Source organism: Gymnoscopelus braueri (genome assembly GCF_963280865.1).
Source record: "Gymnoscopelus braueri genome assembly, chromosome: 5".
NCBI classification, from domain to species: domain Eukaryota; kingdom Metazoa; phylum Chordata; class Actinopteri; order Myctophiformes; family Myctophidae; genus Gymnoscopelus; species Gymnoscopelus braueri.
In genome coordinates this window covers 25,053,414-25,071,124 of record NC_137606.1, presented here as the reverse complement: position 1 = coordinate 25,071,124, position 17,711 = coordinate 25,053,414, and the positions used below count along the sequence as shown (strand labels likewise).

The following is a 17,711-nucleotide window of genomic DNA, read 5'->3' as shown; positions in this document are numbered from 1 at the left end:
GACGCACATTTTGCAAACTTTTGGGGGACATTGCATTGAATTATTATATTCCATATCCCCTTACCTAACTTTGACCAATCTATCTAACCCTAACAATTACATGCATAAATTTCACCCTTACCCTAACGTGATGAAACAATTAGGGGATAACACCGTTAAAACGTAAAAGGCGGTAGCTCTTATTTGTAGGTAGGGAGGGACCTTATAGGTCCAATAAAGTTCACTGCTTCTAGAGTGCATGGTTCCTCCTTGTATTGCAGTATATTATTGGCCTTTTATTTCAAATACAATTGGACTTCCTTCATACAGAGGGCTTTAAAAAAACTATAACACTGGACATTGTTTGAAAATGAAGGATTGGAAATTAACTAGAGATGGAAAGAGAGAACAGAACGGAAAAACGTTGCAAGCACATCTGTTCCTTCCAGCATTGATTGGTGCAGATCTCCTGCCAGTGTCATTTCCTGTGATGTTTCATCAACCCATCTCTCTCTGTCTCTCTTCCAGCTCTCCAGTCTCATCTGCTCTACCTTTCTTTTCCCTTCAATATGTATAGTCTCATCTGTTATCAATTAACTCTCTTTTTTTTTTAGATGTGTATATATAGTTTGTTATACTTTGACTCCATCAACGCACCTGTCGCAGATAAATTATAGTCAGGTGTGCAAAAGACTTTAGATTACCTATTTATAATGTGTTTATTTTGCGCTGTGTCCTGATGTCTTAATTACGTCAATTTGTAGTTAAATCACCTCAATTTACGAAGAAATGTCGGAAGGAGTATGGACCGCGACTTAATGTTTTATATAAATCACTTTGTATTACCTTGCTGAAATGTTCTGCACAACTAAACTTGCCTTGCCTATTGCATTTTATTTACTGGATCTCTTTCCTTTCTCTCTTTCTCTCCGTTTACGAAGGATAAGATCAACACATTCCCACCCCCTGGCATCACTTTGACCAAGCCGCAGTATTTGAAGAGTTGGGAGTGGACAATTGATGCCATGTCGCGAGAATGCAACGATGCAACGATTTTTCTTTTTAAAACATCGACACGGCAGGCTTGAGCCCCATGAGGCACACCTGAGCGAGGCAGAAGCCAAGTGAGCGCCAGCACTGAGCAGTCCAAAGTCTACTTATGCTAAATCAGCACCATTTGAGTCGTATACCAATAGGCAGACGATAGTAAATGGTAATTCCCTCTGCGTCAACATGGTACGCGAAAGAGCACCCACAACGTCTGCATCGGACGAGAAAGCTACCTTGACCAAGCGGCAAAATATGACAATTGGGTTGAGAATGTGTTGATAAAAATATGCATCATCTCAAGATCTGTATTCACAAGTTTTGGCTTCAGACTCTTGACTTAAGTAAAACGGAAGTGGAAATCAGCCCTGAAGAATACATCTACTTCATACAAATCTAAAATATCTCATGGCCTGTTGTATTTTAAGGCTTAATCTATACTTTGTCACACTATTTTTGAAGACGCTTTTCCTGTTGAAAATGTGCATTTGTAACTGAGCGACACAGTCGTGCAAAGTACAAATGAAGCCTTAAACCTACACTTACAGGGTGAAACTCACTTCCTCGGTTACAATAATAATCTTATTGGCTGAAACTCACTTCATCCTTGGTTACAATATGGATCATCAGGGCCAGGATCAGTTCCAGGTCAATGTTGTCATCATTGTCCAACATCTCAAGCACCTCAATGGTGTTGTCCGAGTACCTGCCAATCACAGTAGACCAGTCATTTTCTCACTTTAACACATTGAGTGCCAAAAACGGTCCGGACCGTTTTTCATAATCCAAACGAGGTGTGCCAAAAACGGTTATAAACGTTTTTGGAAAAAAAAATTTTTTTCCAATTTTCTTTTTTTCTTCACAGCACCAGGAGATATCATTTTTCGAAGATTTAGACTTTAATCCACTTCCTGGTTAACTTATGACTTCAAAAGCCTGTATCTCGGCTCCTGTGTACTTTTTTTTTTTACTATGTATTTTTGACTATTTTTGACTATTTTCAACTGGCTGCAACTATGGAACGGATTACCGAATGTTTTTTAAAAAAATCCCCCCGATTGTACGAGACCTCTATGTGTGTAATGAGGGGATCACCGTGAGGACGGTGATCACTGAAAATATTTTGTGACTACTTGAAAAAGGTAAAAAAATGGTAAAAAATCCAGGCACTGACTGTACCCTGTTTTAAAAATGTGTTAATGTGTTAAGTGAAAATGGCCATTTTGTCAAAACATTCAGTCATCACATACAGTATGCATACGGTAATCTCAAATGTTCCCCTTAACCACATTCAACCTGGCGTCGCTATTTTAGGCATGTCATGAAAGTCATACTGAATACGTTTTTTCAAATAAACAAATATTTTTAATATTTAATCCTTCACTGGTATATTTCTCAGAGTAACCATTCCATAATATGAATGTGTTTTTGACAACTTCTCTAAACACCACTCACTCACAGTTTGATGACACGGGCATGTCAAATGTATAAAAACCTCAGAAATAGGACTTTGTAGAAGTATTTTTGGAGCAGTACGTTCGTGTTATTTTTTCAAACTGATCCAGCACACAACAGAGCTACCAGATGTGTCACAAAAAGACGGACTTTAATTAGAGGCGTCAAATTGTCAAAAATCTATAATGAAAAAAATAGCAAAAATGGCAGAGCTCGCAATGCGATGCATTATGAGCTTGTAGATTTGGCTATTTTCACTATTCGTCGTACAACAGAGTAAATGGGGCTTAACCCATTCAATCCTCGAAAAGCATCCGTGTCATTTAGAAACCTGTTAGGATTTAGAAGACGTGTTCCCGGATTGAATGGGTTAAGTGGTTAAAAGACAGCAAACCTATCATCTGTGGCAGTGGTTTCTCAACCAGTTTTCTGGATCACTTGAAAATCTTGAAAGCATTCGCGGCCCACCCATCTGACCACTTACAACACGGCAGCCATTCGGCTGGTCAGATGGGTGGGTCACATGCATTTTATTTTAATGATCAATCAGTCGCTTGTGTTCCACCTAGTATACCTCAAGTTCTTATGTATCAATTCAATTGGGATCATTATATAATATTATAATATTTTGCCAATTATTCAGGGCCCACTTGCAATTCCCTCGTGGCCCACCAGTGGCCCCCCGGGGCCCCGCGGGTTGAGAAACCATTGATCTGCCACCTTCGTAACACACCGTCGTCGTTCCCGTTTCCACCCACCTGTCTCTTAACGTGCGCACAAAGCAGGGCCAGCTCTCCTTATATTCAGCCTCTTTCTGCTCCTTCTCCTGGCGGGACTGGCGCCCCTGCATGAACTTCTTCTTCCACGAGGGCCGTCTGTCCTGCTTCTGGGGACGGTACCTGGGAGACAGAGGTCACACCCTAATGGTAAATGTGAGTAAAGCCTGGCCCATATATCAGTCTGGACCATATATATGGACCTCAGTATCGGCAACTATGCTGCCCAATGTGTGCCAATTTTAACAACTTCCAACCTGCTGTCCCTATTTTGGGCATCAACATTTTTTTGAAAAGGACAATAGCAGATCTATCAGCATTTTTTTTTCTTCATGTTTATGAATAGGTCTTATGTGGTTAAAGGAGGTGGTGCCATGGTTTTGCACTTTTTCTGTTTTTCATGCGTCTATGAGGTTGATAGAACTTCATTAAGCCCCCTGGTGGTGTTTTTATGGTGTTTTATGTCTTCTCTGACTATTTTGAGTTTCTTCCTGGAGGCTGAAACCTTGAGGGTCAAACGTGCCAATAGAAAAACAGCCATTTAATGACACAGTAAAAATATACCCTCCCCCTCATTATCATAACGCAACAGGTGTGGGCATGAGGAGGAGGAGGGACTAGGACAGGTGGGAGGAGGGACTAGGACAGGGACTAGGACAGGTGGGTGCTAAGGTGGTGGAGGAGGTGCTAAGGTGAGAACCAGGTATACTTAACACATTGATTGCCTAGATCGAGTTAACTCGTTTTTAGAATCCATCGCTTGATTGCCTAGATCGAGTTAACTCGTTTTTACATTTTTTGGGGAAAATTCCACAAGGGGCGACCTAACACAGCTTTGGAATGATCGATCGTCTCTCAGAGAAGAAAAATGTGGATGTGACATCATTCCAAAAAACGTCACTTCCATCCGCCCCAATGATGGGATTTTCAGAAAAACGGCTGTAACTCAGTTTCTTTTTTTTCCATTGAAAACCACCCGTTTTCAGCGGACCAAAGCTCCAAAATGTCGGATTGCGGTTGGAAACTTGTCGTTCCCATGGATACACAGATCCTTCCGTCTACTCACAGGAAACTTTTTCCGTGTGTTTTTTTTACACAATGTCGGTTCCACAGCGTTTCAAATATCATCGGATTGAGGTAATTATACGCCGGCACGGGGATAGAAAACTATGTTTAATATCTTGGCAATCAATGTGTTAATGAACTGGAGGCGTGCCCACATAAAAACAATTTTAACACTTTCTGTACACTTTTTTGAAAAAAAATCTTCCTCCTAGTAAGACCATAATACCTGATGATTATGTTTTAGGGGGGGGAAATCACTTTAAACAAAGTTATGTTTACTTTTATTTATTTCGGCTGTTTATAGGTGGGATTTGGGTACATGTTTGTCATGTCAAGTTATGTGTTGATTATCAAAATAGCTTTTTATTTTATAAACATTGCCTGTTGTATCCATTCCTGTGAATTTAATAAAAGACCTTGGAAAGAAAGAAAATTGTGCGTTTTTTGGACAAAATATTGGACAAAACATCGGTAATTGGAGGGCTGCAGAGTGGTGAGGGTACCTGGTCATCTCCAGCACGTCCTCCAGGAGGTACTCCTTCACTGGGAAAGTCAACCCTGGGATGTGGATCATTGGACAGTGGTCTGGGAGGGAGAAGAAGAATAGTGATACTTGGGATATGGGTTAAATGCAGAGGACATATTTCACCGTATATGCAAATAATATACAGTGACAAATACCCCACACAGAGTGGGGACCAAATTATTATTATTTGATCGCATTACATCGCTCAATCGCTTCATTTCCGTGCCCTAAGAGCGTGGCATTGTGCGTACCAAAGTACTTGGAGAACTTTTCAGCATTGAGCGTGGCGCTCATGAGGATGACCTTGAGGTCCTGTCGGATCGCGAGCAGGTCTTTCACGATGGTAATGAGAACGTCAGACTGGAGGTTCCTCTCATGGATCTCATCCAGAACAAGGTGGCTGATAGTGGACAACAATCTGACACAAGGAAGGAGGGGTTAGTGTCCAAATATACTCTAAATGTAGTGTAGTGCAAGCAAGCCTTAGCATCGCCCTCCAGCCAATTTGATCTTCTGGCTTTAAACCCCTTTATTTCCACCCCAAAGTCATTAGACCTCATTTGTTTGACAATGCTAGTGCTGCAGCCCCACTTCCTTCCAGCAGATCACTGGAGTGTACCGGTGAGATTTCTGATTGAATAAATTCACAAATAAACTATTATTTTTTCTATTCAAGTAAGGTAGGCGTGTCAGCAGAGAGAATGGTACAAGACCAAGAACCATTTCAGGGGGAGCTTTGCACTCAAAATGCTTTTTTTGTCAAAATTGGACTATTACGGTGCCTCTGGAATCAATCGATAGCAACACAGGTTGGCATAGGAAACCCTTACAAAACTGGTCTACTGAGGATTTTGTCAGTCTAGTTCTATAATGACAATGATGGCAGAACAAAACACAGAGGGAAAAAATTACAGTTGTTTCTATCTCCATTGGTTTTCTTTTATAAAAGTGTATGAATGTGCGTGCGTGCGTGCGCTTCTAACATAGGACACACCAGTTCACTGGAACAGAATGTCAAAGTGGGGACTTTGTGGGAACTTGATGTCCCGAATATGGTTTCTGTAGATTCATAAAGTAAGGGTAAGATTGGCTATGGTTAGGGTAAGGCCAGGGTATGGATTATGGAATGCAAGTCAAAGCAATGTACTGAAAAGCAAGCAAAACCAGCGTGCGTGCTTGCGTGTTCACACCTTAATGTGACTATAGGGACCTTTTAAAAATGGCTTCCTCAGTGGGGAAAGACAGAGAGAGGAAAACATAAATTGCATATTGTTGCTGTCGGGCAGAAAGCTTGTATCTCTTTCTTTCTCCTTCCCTGTAAATGAATGGCCTACTTTGTGGTACTACAGTCTCACACAAAAGTAGCAAAATCGAAGATATACAAGCCAACAATGTGGAAGCTTGTGATCTTTTTTTTAAGTGAAAGTTGTTCAGTCTGTCTGTGGAGTTTATAAATGTTGAACCAATGAAAAGTGCTTGTGATTAAGTAACTACATTGGAACTATTGGAACACATTTTCTGAAAAGTAACAGACAAACGATGTATTGCTTGTAGCCTATGCATAATATAGACTTTTTTTATCCCGCGATTTTTGTAACCCATTTTTTTCACCCGGTGCCAATTTTCTAAGTGATCCTGGGCGCTACACCAGCCCTACACCAGCACTACACCAGTCCCCCACAGTAGGGAGGCCAGGGCCGAGCTCATGCTTCCTTCAGGCATGAGAGCCAACTGACCTTCTTGTCACCTGACAGGGGGGAGTTTCCCTGGTTGGACGTAGCGCGTGGAAGGAACACGTTATTCCAACCAGTTCCCTTCCCCTCCATCAGGCGCCCCGGCTGTCATGGGGGAGGCGGTATAGCGACCAGGATTACTACATGTTTTTGTGAGGGTATTAACTACCCTAGGAGACACGGGGAGAACATGCAAACTCCACACAGAGTAGGCCCTTTCGCTATAATATATAATATAGACTTGATGCAGATCCCACTGCTTTTTATTTATTTTTTAGGCTATTAGTTGCATTTAGAGCTGAATTATTAGGTCCCTCAGTGTGTTTGCCAGTTTCGGGCAAGCAGGCCATCTCAGCCAAAGTGTCACGTAATAATGAAAATAGACTATCATGCCTTAATGTCACTGCGGAGGCGCAGACCCGCACGGTATTAATTTATAATACTGTAGGCTACTGTATATTGATCACATGAACAACACACACAATAGCCTAATAAATCTTACCATCTGATGAGGAAACTATAGTGAAAGCTGTGTCCAGAAGATCAATTCCCCATTCCAACGTAGGACAGCGATATATTAATCTAAAATTAACTAATTTAATCAATAAGTAATCAATAAGCTCTGGTTCATAATCGGATAGCAGCGTAGCTGGATTTCATCATATTTTTTACCTCGGTAAAGGTGAGCAATGTTCATTAGAAAAGGCTTATATAATATCCTTTCCATGTTTTATTAGCCTTTTATTTGGTCATGGGGTTAAACCTTGAAAACTTCTTTATTCTCCTTACACATGAGAGCATGTATTACTTGATCCATCGTGCGATCGAAGGACTCGCTTCCAGACAGAACAGTTGTACAAGTCAAGGCAATGCGACGCCGCATCCGTTATGTTTAGATGAGAAACGCACCAGAGAACTTGCACCAGCGTTGCCAGATGTTGTGAGAGAAATAAGCAACCAGATCTAGGAAAACAAGCCCAAAAGAAGCAACTATGGCACTAGGCCATTATGAGCACTTTAATTAAACCTGTATACATTGAAATTATATAGGCAACTGTATACATTGAAAATAGCCGATCTACAAGCATATTGAAAATAGACGATCTACAAGCTCACAACGCTAAAATCCAGGGCATAGCTACAAGTGGAACGCTGCTATCCGATTATGGACTAGAGCTTATTGATTACTTATTGATTAAATGTATACATTTTGGATTAATATATCACTGTCCACAGCTTTCATCCACTAGACAGATGTTAAGACAGACTTATTAGTTTATTGTGTGTGGCGTTCATGTGATCAATATAGCCTACAGTATTATAAATCAGTACCGCGCAGACACTAGAGGTGCGTCTGAGCCTCTGCAGTGACATTAAGGCATCATAGCCCGCTATCTTCATTATTATGTGACACTTTGGCTGAGACAGCCCGCTTGGCAGACACTGGCAAATACTCTGAGGGACCTAATAATTCAGCTCTAAATGCAACCGATAGCCTAGGGAAGAAAAAAAAAGCGGTGGAAGCAATACATCGTTTGACATATTTCTTCTTTTTTATATATATGTGTTGACAAATGTTGGGCACATACTATTTTATTTGAGGTTTGTAATTGATTTTGCATGAAGAATAAAGCATTCTAATGACATACGCAAGCTTTGCTCCCTGGTAAGACAGCCTCGGGGCTGACTTGAGAACGTGTGCACCTCACGCTCAAAACACAGACAAAAAAAAACGTTAATGAATCTGACTGCTAGTGTAGGAATTGTCTTAAATGCCGGTAAGATCAAAATATGGTCGTAAATTGCTTAGTGAATCGGGGCCAATGTTTCCACCCGACAGCAACGAAATGCTGGTCGGGTAAGAAAGATGGACATGGCAAATCATGATGAAGAGGAGGAAGAGGAGGCCACTCACGGATCTGAGCGTAGCCACTGAAGAATAATGCCTGTTGTACAGTACAGCACTGAACCCTGTTTCCGTGGTAACCGGCTGAGGAAGAGAGAGAAATAGAGAGATGTGATATAAATGCAGGCTGAAGTTGAGCTGTTTATTCAGCTCATTTAAACATTATAAAAGACACCTACATCTCAACAACAAACCAGATGGGTGCTTGATCCAAAATTATCTCGTCAAATTGAAACGGTAAACATTTGCACATCGAGTAGCTCCTGTTAAAAGGATGTTTCATCTGCAAAAAAAGTGACGTTTTGAGACTCATCCTCAGACTGTTTATGCAGCTGAGCTCACCACACAGTAGGCTGCACTAGCCCTCCTGTTTTCATCCCTAGAGGGGCGGGTTTAACATCTTGTCAACACAACATTACGAGCGACGCCCACTGCACTCTGGTTGGTTGGGAAATGAAACACTTCCTATATCGGGTACACCGACGCGCTGGTCCAGGCTTTTATTTTTTTAGCAAAACTAAACAATAAAAGCCTGGAGATCGAGGCTAACCACACAGTAACTCAACCAACTTTTCTTCAGTTGCACATTTTGTGTTGGTTTGATGACTAAATGTGTCAACTGTATTTATAGACCCTTTCTTTTACCTGACATAACTCTCCTCCATTAAGGCCATCTTTTTCCAATACTCTTCTGTGTTTTTGCTCTTTTTATTATACTCAGCAGGCCGGAACAGCCAAAGGCAAGGGATTATGTTTTAGCTCCTGTGAGTCTGTCTGTCTGTCTGCCACTGAACAGCTAATTCTCTGTCTCTCTCTTTCCATGTGCCCAATCACTGATGATCACTCCTTTCGTTTAGTCATATCTCGTTTAGTCTCGTGTAGCCAGACAACTATTCCACCATCTCCAAATGCTTTATAGTCTGGAACTACACCTCCAAAATATATATATTTTTTAATTTCCATTTCTGCTAAGCAGCAAGGTATATGTTTAGATGATTTTGATTTATATTAGGATAAATTTGCGCAACTGTTAAGACGAAACGGAAGTGGGGAAGAGGCTCAACATCCGCTTTATATTTTAATCGTGATCAGAGCTTCCGTGTCCCATACTGTATGACCGGAAACATTAGAAATTTGTGGGAGGCAACAGTCTGGCCATGCAAGACTATATCTCGTTCAACTCTTAAAAAAACAACGCTTGTTGGGGATTCAAGCCTGTGTATCGTCAGATTCTCTAGTTGTCTTCGTTCCTAGTGAAAACTATCTAGGCCTGGACTTGAGGTTGATGAAGAAGTCTGTAATTGTGCACAACAAATCCGTGCGAAATTGCATATTATAAACACGCCTACACACGCATACTCATGCGCCTATCCCCCAATATAGTCCTCAGTGGTGATCCCTGGGCTCCGAAAATCTATAGGACAAGGACACCAAATCTGATATTTTTTTGGATGCATGAAAAAATCTCTAACTTTTACCCAGGACAGGTTATAAATAAATCAAACAAGGCTACTGTATGTTTAGTGACCAGAGAGTTGAGGATAGTAGTAGTTCTTAGAAACTGAACTCAATGCAATGATTACACTGCAAATGTCTGTAGGCTTTAGCAAAGAAAATATATGGGCAATGGGAGAAATGAATTAGAGAGGACAACGAACCAAGGTCTGTCTCGTTTCCGCAGACCTCTCTCCAAATAACCTATGAGCAGTCTTAGTAATGACAAATACCAATACCATAACTAAGCAAAATGTTCTCGTCTCTTAAAGGGATACTAACGCCAATAATTTTAATTGTTCAAACGGTTACTCAGTCACCTCATGTTGCCTGAATACCTAATGAAGAAAGTTTATTCTTGCATGCCTTCAGGAGGAATGGATATTCCAAAATGGTACTCTAGGCATACAATGAGGTCGAACTGAGTTTTAACAACAGCAAAACTGTATAAACCTCTGTACCAAACTCCCAACATAGTTGTGCGGTATAATCCAACTGTCGGGTAGCGGTCTAAATAAATACTTTCTGTTCAAATGCAGGACCACGTCATGCGCCCGGGCCCACTCGTGCATTGACGTAAGACCACCAGCTTTCAGCTCTTTCATTAATTTAGCCAGGATTCAATGAGTCAATGGGTGAGGAATGAGGGAGCAGGACTCCTGACCAGTGTATGACCTGAGTAGGTCTGTCCCCTCATTTATGAATTATGAATTAGTTAGTCACTTCCTTTTTGTTTGTTGGTTGAATAGTCATTTTTTAAATACTTTGTTTCTATATTGAATGAATTATTTCTTGACAAAGATACAACCCTTTACAACAACCAGTCTATAGCCCAATAGCCAATGGGACATCAGCATTAAAATGTTCTGTTCTCAACCTCACCAACATGAAAAGGCAGGTCTCTGCGTGATTGTATGTGGTAAACACAATATTACAGATGTGTTAATTAAATCAACTAATTGATAAGTTTACATTCTTGTGACAATTAGTCGACTAAGAACTTCTTTAGTCGAGGATAGCCCTAGACCAGAGACTTGGCAGAACTTACATTTTCTTTCATAGACACAAAATAACGCTGGCTTTCGGAAAAGATGTGGAAACTCTTACCTCTGCAGGCGGATCTGATAACCACAGGAGTTTCCATTGCCGACTGTTTCTGCCCTTTCTGCTGCTACGCGCTCCGCTACCTAAAAGTATGCACACACACACACACACACACACAAACACACACACACACACAACTTAAAAGACAACCATTCCCATCATGTACAGTGTATGACTGAAGCAGACATGCCTTGCGAAGTTGCGAGTGCCCCAACAGGAACAAGCACGGTTCTTTATGGATGATATCAGGACCATACGCAGTAAAATCCTCCGTAAGTGTAACCAAATGACTCTGTTACATTTGTACACTCTCTGAGTTAAATTGACCCTCGGGGATTGTACCGTGTACAAAGTACAAACAGGGACAGGGGGACGTACAGAGATGGCGCTTATCCGTCGGGGCTGAGTGCAGACCACCCTGCAGAGGGAGCCCATCCCACGGTTGATGTAGTCATCAAGGATGAACTGGGTGACCTGCGTGGTCTTCCCGCAGCCTGTCTCCCCGCTCACCACCAGGACCCGGTTAGAGTTGATCAGTTCTACCAGTTCCTACCCAGGGATGGCAGCGTGTGAGGAACAGTGGAAGGGTTAACACAGACAAAGGGGCATAAAAGGGAAGGAAAACAGAAAATACGTTATGTAGGGCTCGAAAAACCTCGAACTGTATCGAGATATCATTGACAATGCAGCCGTTTTACAAGTTCCTGATGAGAATAAATAATTACGTCGTATCCCAACTCAAATCTCACCTCTTTCTTGCTGTAGGACGGCAGTCTTTCCCTGAATTTCTGTAAACACATTTTGGTAAAATTAACGTAAATTGTTTATTTGGCCAAAAACTAAAGGCACTAAGTGATTTCACAGTAGTCTGTCTCAAGATGTTGCCAAATCTGTATCCAAGTTGATGCTTATTGTTAGTCCTTACCAGCATCTCCCGGTACTTGGAGTCTCCTGTCTTGCTGTTTAGATCTTTCTTTAAATAGTCGTCCTGTGTATTGTTTCTGACCACTTCCTGAAACAGGTAGTCCATATCTTTGTCCCTTCCTGCTCTGACTTTCTCTTTCTCCTCCTCTTCTCCATCATCCCACGTGTCCGGAGGTTCGTCTTTGACTGCCGTCTGATCGTAACTGAAAGAAAAGAGGGGAAGACGACCTTTGTCACACTCCAGCACCATTGCTGTACCGTATGTCCTCTGTCCCTTCTGAGTGTTATTTTGGTTACAATTTGAACAATCTTAAAATGGATCCACTAACAAACATATTTAACAGTGCTATGTTACTAATGCATAGCTCTCTTTGCTGGCACTCTCAGTCTACTGTAGCATGCATTAGTGATGTATAAAAAACACTGGATGATGAATATCATCATGGAATGTCCACTACGCTATATTTATAGGCTCCAACAGTCGGTAACTAAACATGGCACATAAAGTTCGGACATTTTCGGGGTGGTCCCCAGGTGACAGTAAAGTGACAACTTTATGACTTTTAAGACCTTTCTAATACCTAAAAAACTAAAAAGAAAGAAAGAAAAGGAAAAATAATAGGGGAAAAAAATCTAAAGTAATAAACAAACTACTATAAAAACTGGTCAAACACTGGCCAAATTGTCAAATAATATAAGAAAGAGGCAAACATTTTGAAAATAGCTGATCTGCAAGCTCACAACGAGGTGTTGTGAGCTTGTAGATCGGCTATTTTCACAATAGTTATCTTTGGAACCGAGTCAAACTAAACGTAATGCCTCAACTCCTACAATTCCAGGTGCTTGTCAGGGTGGGGGGTCCCCAGTTCATATATGATTATTTTGGGGGGTCACAGCCTGAAAAGGTTGAGAACCACTGCTATAGGGAGGCAAGTTGAGACAGGCATCCCATTTATCCCCAAGCATCTGGGGTAGGAAGCCCAAAACAAGAGTCAATAGCATCCCCAGAATAAGCTGGTTGGCGTTGGCAGAGAAGATTTGTCAAATTTTTCATCCCACAAATACCTGTTCGCTACAAATGGGGCACCATTTAACAGGGGAATAAACAGGCTTTTCAACGGTATAAAAGTTATTGCCAAGAAGCATTGTACAGAGAAATTATCTACCAAACACTAATCATTTCTGAACTTTTTGTGCTGTGCAGCATATTTTTGTATGCCCATATTCTCCCTGACAATAGAGATGTGTGGCAGGGTCTTGTAGGTCATATTTGTTTGTTCAAGATAAGAATAGAGAGCACTGGGTCTGAAACTCAAATGGAGAAATGATCAAAGAGATTATTAACACAATGTTAAATTCACCTGTAGCTAAACAATCCAGATAGATAAGTTATAGATAATAGGGCTGGGCTACAGTGGGCTAGACATGATATATTTAAATAATGTTAAAAATCAATAATAACTCATTATAAGAACAATATGGTGTCGCAGTGGCTTCACAAAATGATTCCGTCAACATGAATCCAGATGTTTCTAGAGATCAGTGACATGCCATTGCTCCCACTATGGTGACTACGTTACCCTTGTGCCTTTGGTTCCTCTTTTATTTTCCGTTCTTCCTCTTCAGGTGCCTCACCATCAAAGAAACTGCACACATAGGCCACAGACATGTTAATGAGAGTAGAATGAAATAATAAGTTAATGGAATAACTGATTAGCCAATCGAAAGAAAAGGAATGAATTAAAATTACATTTTAGTAATCAAATAATCGGTTTAGTGATGTATCATGTAAAAACAATGATGTGCTATTTACAGCTTCACCAAAAGGTAAATGCTTGTCTTTGTTAAACAAAATAAAATTACATTTTCTTTTTTTACTGCTGGGTAAACAGACAATACCACACTCAATAATTTTCTATTTACAGCTTCGTCCATATATCGTACATAGACCATTTTCCCGTTAATGGGTTTATTTTTTACTAAACTTACATTAATAATTAAGTCAATTTTGCCTAAACATAATTGCGCAGTTAAGAAGTCAAGGACCATTTTAGTCTTTTACAAAAAATAACCCTGTACTGAAATGTTGTGTTGGATTACCCATCACACGTTTCAAGTCTGCAAGACTCAAAGACTGCAAGTTTATTTTGATATGAAATTAATGGAAACCAATAGCTTCCTCTTGTCTGTCTCACCACTATCATATTCATAACACATCATTCATTTAATAATCACAGCAATGCACACTGCCTTGCGTTGCTCATGTCACACTCCATGAATCATTTATGCTGCGTGCACACTAGATTAATTCTTAATCCATTTTAAAAGCATAGGATACCACAGACATAATGACAGATTTAACTGTGTTATTTTTATATTTTAAGGGAATTCTTCTTAGGAATGTACACACACCAGACAATTCAGACAAAATGCAGGAGCACACGTGGTGATTCCAGGGACTAAAATTTCACTCACATAAACATTATGTCCATAAATCATCACTTCACATCACAAATCTGTACATCCATACTTAACACATTGAGTGCCAAACACGAGAATCTTAAATAATGTATTTACACGCTGATTTCAGTACTGACGAGATGAATAATAGACAAGTATTTGACGCTTCCAGGTCATCTCGCTCTCATTGGCTATTGTAAGTTTCTTTTCAACCATTCCATTGCTGTTCCTTTCACACTACAGGATTTCAAGCCATAAATATCAAACCTGTTTATATTTACGATTCCAAATTGGGGACAGCTGATGACATTAATCTATGTTAGGCATTGTGGAATAAACATGAAACGACGAAGTGACACAAAATGCCCCCACCAATGACCAGCTTTACGAGGAGCTGCACGCCCGCTGTTAGACGTAGAAGGTCTGTCATCTCTGCGGTGTGTGTCTGGGGCAGGGGAGTCATTCTGGACAGCGTTGAGCAGATTGGTGATGTGCTGTTCTCTGGCCTCATCCATCTGAACCACGGCACGCTGCAGGGATATTATGGGGTTAAGTACTGTATGGTGGCTATCTGCACAAGAAATTTAACAAGCACTAAAGGTGTAACCTAAGTTGTGCCTAAATGCTTTTGACATTTTTTTCAGTGGATTAGGCCTTAAAACCTTGGTCACCCCAGTAATCTATCTTGATCGCTGTGTTAGAGTCTGTTCAGGTAGGGTTAAACCAATCTGGGAACGGTTAAAAAAAAAAGGAGGGGGGGGTGCCTCTGCAGGGGCACCACCTCCTTTTTTGTGTAGAAACAGGAACTCGATTTGGCCCCTCCCCTTTATTAATCCACTTCCTCCCGGGTGCTTCTGTGTTTATTCCTACTAACAACAACACTACATGTTTAGGGCAGTGGTGCTGAGATTAGGGTTAAATATTAAATAGACACAAATGGACAACTAAAGAGCATCCTAAAAAGCTGTACATACCGATCTACGATCAGCCTGCTTCCTCCTGACGGCTCCATATCGTGCGTACCACATACCAATCTCACGTCCCTTCAGGTGTGGCGGAGGACGGTCAGTCCTGTCCTGGTCATCACCATCACGAGAAGCAGAGTCTGAACTTCTGGCGTGTCCCCTTCCACCGCCACCCTTGTCCCATCTTTCTCTGCTTCCATCCCGGCCGTACCCTCCTCGACCGCCTCCTCCTCGACCTCCTCCTCCTCTTCTGCCTCTTCTCCCACCACCACCCTCACCGTATCCACCATAACTCATACCGCCTTCAGAACCTAACGGCGACACAAGGACATGTTAAACACCAGAAATGTATTCGATCGACGGTCACCAGTTCACTTACAGCAGTGGTGGACCACCAGTGGTCCTTGAGGGGGTTCCAGGTGGTCCCCAGCTAAATGATGGGAGAGTTGGTAACAAAATGGACCATTATAGATATTTAACTTTAAGAGTTACATTATTGTTAATCATCTGTATTAAATAATTGTTATTTTGATCAACGTTTGCCTGTTATCTCGCCTATTGGTACCAACATCAATACAACATGGAATTGTGGACAAAATCTTATCCAACGACAACAAAATATTCTAAGTCTTGGGTCTGAGAGTCTAAATCTCATCAAATGGTAGTCCGTGGCTCAAATGCCGAATAAATAATGGACCTTTATATGAAAAAGGTTGAAAACCACTGATTTACAGAATGGGACAGACAGTCAGTGTCCCGTTTCGTACCAACGGTTAGCAACAACAATCTGTCGATCACTCTTCTTTGCGACAACGTTCGCACGCAAGACCGTCGGACTGCACTGAAGAGGAACTCAACGCGATCATATGAAGAACATCAGAATTCCTCTTCATGAACAGAACCCTGAAACACAGAATCAGATGCTATACACTACAGACACTGCTACTGTCTTAACGCTGCCCGGTGTGTCGCACAGACGCACCACCACACTGTTGACAGTCGCTGAGGAATGACGTAGTAGTCGCATCCAACCAACGAGACATCACATGATTGGCTAATCGGGAACCCCGAAGGCAGGGCGGCGGGGCATGTTTTCGTCGCTGACTGTGTGTGTGTGTGTGTGTGTGTGTGTGTGTGTGTGTGTGTGTGTGTGTGTGTGTGTGTGTGTGTGTGTGTGTGTGTGTGTGTGTGTGCGCGTGTGCGTGCGCGCGCGCGCGTCGTGTCGATTCTGTCTGTGTGCGTGAGACAATGGACAGAAATGTCGTGGATTGAAGTGTAAAATGACATTTTTCCCCCCATCCAATAATCAGTATTGGTATAATATTTTGAGCTAATTTTCACTGGCTTGCATTCAATAACACTGGTCTCCATGACACTCTCCCGTCCATTAAACATCCCAGGCCCAGCCCAGGAGAGTAATATAATCTAACAAACGCGCGCACACACATACACCCCTCTCTCTCTCTCTCTCTCTCTCTCTCTCTCTCTCTCTCTCTCTCTCTCTCACTCTCTCACTCTCTCTCCCTCCCTGTGGTGTGTGTGTGTGTGTGTGTGTGTGTGTGTGTGTGTGTTCTGTTGGCTTGACCAATGCAATTAGTGCCATGAAGCATAATTATGGACAGAAAGAAGGAGGAAGGGTGTGTGTGTGTGTGTGTGTGTGTGTGTGTGTGTGTGTGTGTGTGTGTGTGTGTGTGTGTGTGTGTGTGTGTGTGTGTGTGTGTGTGTACGTTTGAAACGTGTAACCTGATAAAGTCTTTACTGTGTGTCTGACTGAACCAATGCACTTTTATTTTATGAGGATTTGCAGATTTGAACGGTTCTTGCCCTGTAGCTTGCAGCTCCAATGGGAAAGGTGAGATATTGAAAATCAAGTGGGATGAGAGAGTGAGCTATAGAAGGTGGGAGGCAGTCAGTTGCTAGCTGAGGAGTGGGGCTGCTGGGCATTAGAAAATATAGAGATTGAGGTACAATATTTTGGGATTGAATACTTTCAGGCAACCTGGCATCCCTATTTTGAGCATGTCATTATAGGCAACAATAAAATAAATTCAAAAATTCAGCAGATCTACAAGCTCACAGCGTGTTGCAATGCAACGCCTCTATTTTAGCTATTTGTCGTACGAAGTAAAATATATAGGAGAAAAATGGAGGGCACATGAAAATGCTCTATTCTCCTCCTCATCTTCATCCCTGAGGAATGAGGATCCACTCCACCAACTCTCTTTACACCCCCCCCCCCACCCATCTGTAAATCATTCTAGGTAAGAGCATTATGCT

The 17,711-nt window shown here is 41.5% G+C and overlaps 1 protein-coding gene across 1 annotated transcript in view; it reads right to left on the bottom strand.

The window, feature by feature from the left end:
- The window catches only part of dhx36 (DEAH (Asp-Glu-Ala-His) box polypeptide 36), a 42,277-nt gene extending 25,868 nt beyond the window's left edge, over nucleotides 1-16,409 (bottom strand). Inside the window, exons 1-13 of the mRNA XM_080427975.1 lie at nucleotides 16,202-16,409; nucleotides 15,444-15,745; nucleotides 14,842-14,999; nucleotides 13,590-13,655; nucleotides 12,011-12,212; nucleotides 11,835-11,873; nucleotides 11,464-11,634; nucleotides 11,089-11,168; nucleotides 8,497-8,571; nucleotides 5,100-5,266; nucleotides 4,826-4,907; nucleotides 3,240-3,380; nucleotides 1,627-1,732 (exon numbers count right to left, since the gene is read on the bottom strand). Coding sequence (XP_080284101.1) covers nucleotides 1,627-1,732; nucleotides 3,240-3,380; nucleotides 4,826-4,907; nucleotides 5,100-5,266; nucleotides 8,497-8,571; nucleotides 11,089-11,168; nucleotides 11,464-11,634; nucleotides 11,835-11,873; nucleotides 12,011-12,212; nucleotides 13,590-13,655; nucleotides 14,842-14,999; nucleotides 15,444-15,731 — 1,575 coding nt within the window. The 5' untranslated portion in view covers nucleotides 15,732-15,745; nucleotides 16,202-16,409. The remainder of the gene's footprint in view (nucleotides 1-1,626; nucleotides 1,733-3,239; nucleotides 3,381-4,825; nucleotides 4,908-5,099; nucleotides 5,267-8,496; nucleotides 8,572-11,088; nucleotides 11,169-11,463; nucleotides 11,635-11,834; nucleotides 11,874-12,010; nucleotides 12,213-13,589; nucleotides 13,656-14,841; nucleotides 15,000-15,443; nucleotides 15,746-16,201) is intronic.
- Between the last annotated feature and the right edge of the window lie 1,302 nt (nucleotides 16,410-17,711).